The 6,730-nt window shown below is 33.6% G+C and overlaps 1 protein-coding gene across 2 annotated transcripts in view; it reads right to left on the bottom strand.

Moving 5' to 3' along the window:
* Window positions 1–286: 286 nt before the first annotated feature.
* Window positions 287–6,730, bottom strand: part of NAALADL2 (N-acetylated alpha-linked acidic dipeptidase like 2) — a 2,111,880-nt gene continuing 2,105,436 nt past the window's right edge. For both annotated transcript variants that reach the window (XM_073626241.1, XM_073626242.1), the window contains one exon: window positions 287–5,070. In XM_073626241.1, coding sequence (XP_073482342.1) covers window positions 4,887–5,070 — 184 coding nt within the window. In that variant the 3' untranslated portion in view covers window positions 287–4,886. The remainder of the gene's footprint in view (window positions 5,071–6,730) is intronic.

Here is a 6,730-nt window from a genome sequence, read left to right as displayed (position 1 = left end):
TTCTATATGTGTAAATAATTTGATATCTTGCCAGTGCTGTGAAAATAATTAGTGTAAAGAATCTTATTAGGTATAAAAACATAAATAAAGAATGTAATGTTATCTTTTAAAACACATTGCTAAATCCTTCTAAACTTGGTTTGAACACAGAAACTTGGTAAAACTTTAAAATAAAACATTCTGCTCTCCATCACTGTAAACATACACCTAATTAATATTTATATGGATAGTTTTCAAATTCATTTAATAAACAATAATTAAAAGAAAAGAAAGGATTCTAGAAATATTTATTTCAAATCCCTTTTATTTTTAAATTCTGTGCTTTGAACTGATTGACATGATGTTAAAAAGAACATAAGGAAAAATCAGAGAAAACTAATCTGAATAAATTCATCTTGGATTGTGCTAGTTTCATTGGTCATGGTTCAAGGGCAAAGTAGCCACACAAATCTATCTGTAGTCTATAGTCTCAACTGCTCCAGTCAATGTTATTGATCATGGGTTAAAGTAGGAATAGATTTTTAAGATTTACTATATTTAGATAGAGGGGATATCCAATTTGGAAATGACCTTGGTATGTAGTAATCAGGTGGGAACATAGACTTCCACAGCCCCCTTGTTTTGTAGCTGAAGGATGGATTTTTTCATTGTATCTATTCAGGTATTGAATCTACTGTATGCCACAGTTGTGACACTGCACAGTTTTAACCAGCAAGTGAAGTCTAGTATTGCATCCAGGTAAAACCCAGGAGAGGCAAGAAAAAGAGGATTTATTAGGCTTTACTACACAAATTAGTGCCAAGCAGACTGCAAAATACATAACTAGAAAATACATAACATGTTTACATGTATGTCAGACATCGTTTTTTATAGCAATATAAAGATCAAAAATAAGTACAAAGTAAATTAACCCAAATAAACCCTAGAGGCTGCATACACTGTGTACAAATACAGTTTTTTGTATTTCACTCACAGATGACTGGCGAGTCAAAGTGAACACAGTTGCACTTTATTTACTAACATTTACTTTACAGGATTTTTGCTTGACTGTGATTGCATAAATAACATGAAGAAAGCTTTACCTGATTCACTAATGCTTTATTCCTATAGTAAATGAACCCCAATTAATTTATCTGCTTTCCTTAAGAGCAGAATGGTTCCATCATTGTTGAGGAACAATCCAGGGTTAGCTTTTACTTCCTGCACTAAAATTCTGGCTCATAGAGAATATCATCATGTAAATCCTAGTACCAGACAGTTCTTGCATATGTTGTAAGAAGAAATATTGCATACTGTCTGTAATACTTTTTTTTCTTTGCCATAATATCCAAGTTTTCAGGACAAGCTTTCAGGGTTTGTCCCCTTCTTCCAAGTCTGCTTAGTACTAAAGTACTCAGATTAGTACTGCTTGGACCTTGAAGAAGGGAACACACCCCAAAAGCTTGCCATGAAAATGTGGATGTTAGTGCAAATAAATAAAGTACCATGGACAGTACTAAATTGTTCTTTTTGCAAATGCACTAATATGACTGCAACTACCACATGCACATGTTGTGTTTTCAAATGTGGTCTCACACAGAAATGTCAATGTTTCTGCCTCTCCCCCTGTGAATTGCTACTAAGTTACAATTTTTCAGTCTGAGTGATCATAAGAAAGCACTGAGAAAATTCTTCCCTCTGCCGGCAGTAGACTGATGACATCATTCTTCCAGATCCCTCTCCTAGCTAGGAAAGTTTATTGATGTAAGCTCAAGGACTGCTTTTTAATAATAACCTGAACAGCCTATTTTGAAAATGCATATTGTGACAGGTTAGAATTTTTCTTTTACAGATTTCGCAAAGTTACTGATTACACCTAACTAAAATCTAATTTGGTTGCAAAGCTTTTACACTGATGTAAAACTAAATTGTAAACAAAGTTTAATAAATAGATTTGTAACATATAACTGTTCATTTGTACAAACAAAAATATACACCACACTAATTATTACTAATTAAAAAATGAATAAAAAATGATGAATGAAATCTGATTAAGTTTTATGGTACTTTCCAGTAAAACATAATATTTGAACTCAGAAGATTATGACTTTCCTTTTACAGTAATTCAACATAAACTTGTAATTTGTTTTAAATACTAACTAACTAAAGACTACAAATCTTCATATCTGAAGGAAGAACCTCTGTTAAAGCAATGGAAGAACCTTTCCTCTACAGTGGATGTAAAGTAGACTTAAATTCTAACTAAATTACATTGGGAGGTCCACTCATACTGGAGAATGAATATTGCTATGCACTCTCTGTATACTCCACTCAGTATGTACACCGCAGCCCACATTTTATGGTCCGGTCAAAAAATGCAGGCTATGGTGCATAGCTTGTTGTATTGCATAGAGTTTTTTGTAGGGTAGCATGAAAACACAGGAGTACAATTGGGAAACAGGGATGGAGAACTGTCACCCTTTGACAGAAAGTGCTTGAGTAAGGAAGTTTGTGGCAGGGTCACAGGGTATTATCTAAATAAAAGTTGTAGATTTTAAAATATTTAAAATTACATTTCATTTAACATTGTAATATTGACAAGCTTTCATGAGATTAACGATTGTGTCCATTTAAAGTAAAATGGTCCTTTAAATCAATGTGCAGGGCTACAATATTATTAGCTTCCCCAGTAAAATAATAAAAAAATCCTATTCTTTTTTAATTGTTTTTTTGTTTTTACAGTGTTGTGTAAATTCAACTTTTTCTGATGGAGTAGAAAAGAGTTTGACCCTTTGCCCAGCTTTTATTGCGGTCTGTGTCCTTGCTGGTGAGATTCACCACTCTAATTGTCCTGGAAACAATTGTCATCTAGACAGAAAGTGAAGTGCATTCAAAATTTTAGAGTTGTTACCAGAGAAAAAGGTGAGAGAAAGTCCTCCAATGGAAGCACTTGTTCTGGTGACAACTGTCAAAGATATGAATTCCATTTACTTTGGAGAGATTTCCCTTTATTTTGTGTTATGTCCCCCAAGTTGGACAAAGGCAGCAAAAAATGACCTGACACAGTCATTAAACTTTGAGTCTAAATTTGGCTTTACATACACTTTAATGTGTGATGTAGTTTGTTTTATCTGAGATGTTTAACCCTCTCATAACTGGAGGCCATGGATGCATAGGGCAAATTCAATTACAGCATACATTGGTTAAATTCACAAACACTTTATGAATAATTTTCATACCTAACTAATTATACTAATTAAAATATGAAAAAAACTATTGATTAATGTATTATTTTTTCTTTTAATATTGCAATTACATAAGACAATTACAAAATTGAAATCTGTCTGGGAAATTATGTCAGAAAAGTGCATGAGAGCTATTTGCATTAGATTGAAAATGAGCTATGCCTAGTAATATTTGTGATATAAATCTGTTTGCTAAGTGCATGTTGTGGTACACACTGGAAACAAATTAAAGTGTTATTTATCTCTATTTTTTTTAAAAAAGAATCCGATGGCAGCATTTACATTGTGTTATGCTTTTTCTACAGCCTCTGCATTTTTCCTTATTTCACCAGGCACATCCATTGTTGGCCTGGACTTCCATTGTAAGGGCAGCTCCTTGGGTGACAGAGTCTTATGGAGCACTGCTGGAGCCACTCTAATGTGTGCACTCACAGAATACCTGCCGATGCTGTCTGTGCTGGTCATACACTGGAAGCCAGGGGGAATAGATATGACTTCATGGTGCCGATGCTAAAAACGATGAGATCAATAGTCACAAGGTGGAAATCAGGAGACTCTTTTTTAGATTAATAGTGCATGTTCCCTGACTAGAAGTTCAGGGAAGCTGCAAGGTGGGAGCTAGAGACTGTGCCATTCACAGGGAAAAAATATGTTTAGTGTGCATTCTGGAAAACCTTTATTTTGCCATTTGCAAGTGATTAATAGGGCAAGGGGGGCTTATCTGTAGTAAAGATGTTGAGGCTTTAGTACTACTTTAATAAAAAAACAGATAACCAAATTTCACAACTCCTTTAAGGGTGGATTCTATTACAAATATCCCAACGCACATATCTGTCTGGAAAGACAGCAGAAGAACTTTGGCCTAAAAATGTATGTAACAGTAATTTTCTTGGACAGATCAAGAGCAAATGCAATGCAATGCAGCCTTGGAACCTAAGATGGACATAAAGACAAGAGAAGAAATACCCTGGGGTTGATTTACTTGGGGAATGGAGCCTGTTGACATAGGAAAGTGAATGTTTACTTTTAAAATTGTATGTTCACTATATAAAGTCAAAGTTTGTAAATAAGAATAATGTGTTACGTTTAAACACTCAATCTTGTGTGAGGGGAAAAAGAAGGAACAAGATTTTTGAAAGTTCTGTGAAAGTATGAATTTCTACTGCCTTAAAAAATGAAATTACCTATATATGTTGTGTCTAAGTTCATTAATATGCATTACAACACAGAATTAGATCCAGCAAGTGGATCATGAGTTAATTTTGAGTAACTAGATTATTTTTATATTTCCCTTGCTTTATCTGATCTCATCAAAAGCATGACTTACAACAGACACCAATAGAAAAATCATTTCAGACTGCAAGGCTGACTTTAAAACTATAACACCTACACAATTGTTTCTCAGGTCATCAGGGAAGGAGAACAAGCCTGAGTTTTAATGAAATCTGGACACTTTTTCATCACACGGTATGAAATGACAACCAGCTATATGCAGTGATGTATAAAAAAAACAAAAGAACTGTGTGGGATATATTGTTTGCTACTGCATAGAGAATTAAAAAATGACAGTTACCATTTATTTTAAATTAGACATTTATGGAATCATAGTGTCACAATATTTTAGTGGCAACTGACTGAGGGGATTTGTCAGTCTTTTCCAACTTATTCCGTCTCAAACAGGTAAAGGCTCTCTTTGAGATATAACTGAGCAGAGCTAATGCAGTTCAACACCTCTTGCAATGTTGTTAGAAGTGTTTCATTTGACTTTGTAATCTTGCAATACTCTTGTGCTTCTTGGAGTACTGAGAACTTAGATGATGTTCCATCAAGACTGTACAAAATGTTTCTAAATGGAGAAAAAATAAATAAAACAACAGTTGTAACAATAATATATTATATACAGCTCTTTCATGTGCCTAGGCAATGGGAGAGATTTACTAAAACTGGTGCACACAGAATCTGGTGCAGATATTCATAATAACCCATTAGCGTTTAGGTTTTATTGTCAGAGCTTAATTGAACAAGCTACCAGATTCTGTGTGAACCAGTTTTAGTAAATTTCCCCATAATCTTGCTTAATGTTTAACCTTAGCTTAAAGTGTCACTTTAGTTAAAAAGGGGCATTTTTTTATTGAAGAAGAGAAATTTCTTTTTTGCATTTGTTTCTAACCTGCCTGTCTGCACTGTACAAAGAGCTGCAGAGTTCAGCATCTACCAAGATGAGAAGGAACAACTAACACTTGAATAGGAGTTACATCATCTCGGCCTGACCAACCAAAATAGCTGAAAACTCAAACCCTGAATAAGAAGTGAGGGAGCTCCACAACACCACAGTGCTGGAGTGGAGGTAGGTATACCTCTGCTTTAGGAATAAACAGTTTTCCACTTTATTTTGTTTATTTTATAGCATAAATACATCAAGCAAGTATAAGATTAGTATGCCAATTAAACTAGCCATAGATATAATATGGTACTAGTTTATATGCATTTCTTTTAACATACATTTGTATCAAAATTGGTTATGTGTGTCTTAACCAATGCATGGCTTATGAGCAAAGAATGTCTTTAAAAACCTCAGCAAAGATTATGCCGACATTTTTCTGTTATATTGTTGCTCAAATAAACTAATACACTAATGTATTTATACTTCTATAAAACAGATCTTTTATGCTAATAAATATTATACAAAAAATGTATTAGCTTTACATTTTACCTCAAGACATTTTTTTTAGCAAATATGAATAAAAAGCTTTAGCTTTACATTTTACCTCGAGGCATTTTTTTCAGCAAATATGAACACAAGTTTACCACTGTAAGTATTGAGATGCTAGTTATTTATATATTTTTATTGCACTGTACTTACACAAGAACAGACTTCATTCTTGTCTCAATACACTTGTCTTTGTCAACTGGCATTGCCACTTTTGTCAAATCAAATATTCATCTCCTTACTAATAATGAGATATGTGGGAGTTCAGATGAAGAGTGATGATGCATTTCTGCTTATAGCTATATGCTGACAACATATTTGTCTAAAGTTTACATACATATTACTCATTAATTTGTTGGGCTAGCTTGTTTTTACTGCCAGAACAAAGGATGTATACATACTAAATGATTTAAACATTATACAAAGTGTGTTTTCTTAGGATTACAGCATTAGAAAAAAAATCTACATATATTTATAACAGACAGAATGAGGTACCCCTTTGAATACAAAATGAAAAATAAAAATTCCTCTTAAGCAGGGGGATTTTTTTTAATAAAAAGTTTAAATAAATCAAAAAAGGAACAATTTACAAACATAAAGTTGTAGTGCACCAGAGCTCAGCACTTCCTTTTGTTAGTAATCTGCTATCATTAAGCTGTGAACTGGGTGCCCCTTCATCTTTTCTTTGTCTATTGGGCCCCCATCTATGTTATACATTGTGAAATGTTTCATTGGTATATGTGAAGCAGTTTACTATATATACAGTGGGGACGGAAAGTATTCAGACCCCCTTACA

The sequence above is a fragment of the Aquarana catesbeiana genome, linkage group LG04, assembly GCF_042186555.1.
Source record: "Aquarana catesbeiana isolate 2022-GZ linkage group LG04, ASM4218655v1, whole genome shotgun sequence".
Taxonomy (NCBI): domain Eukaryota; kingdom Metazoa; phylum Chordata; class Amphibia; order Anura; family Ranidae; genus Aquarana; species Aquarana catesbeiana.
The sequence above is the reverse complement of the archived record's forward strand: the minus strand, read 5'-3'. Positions and strand labels throughout refer to the sequence as shown.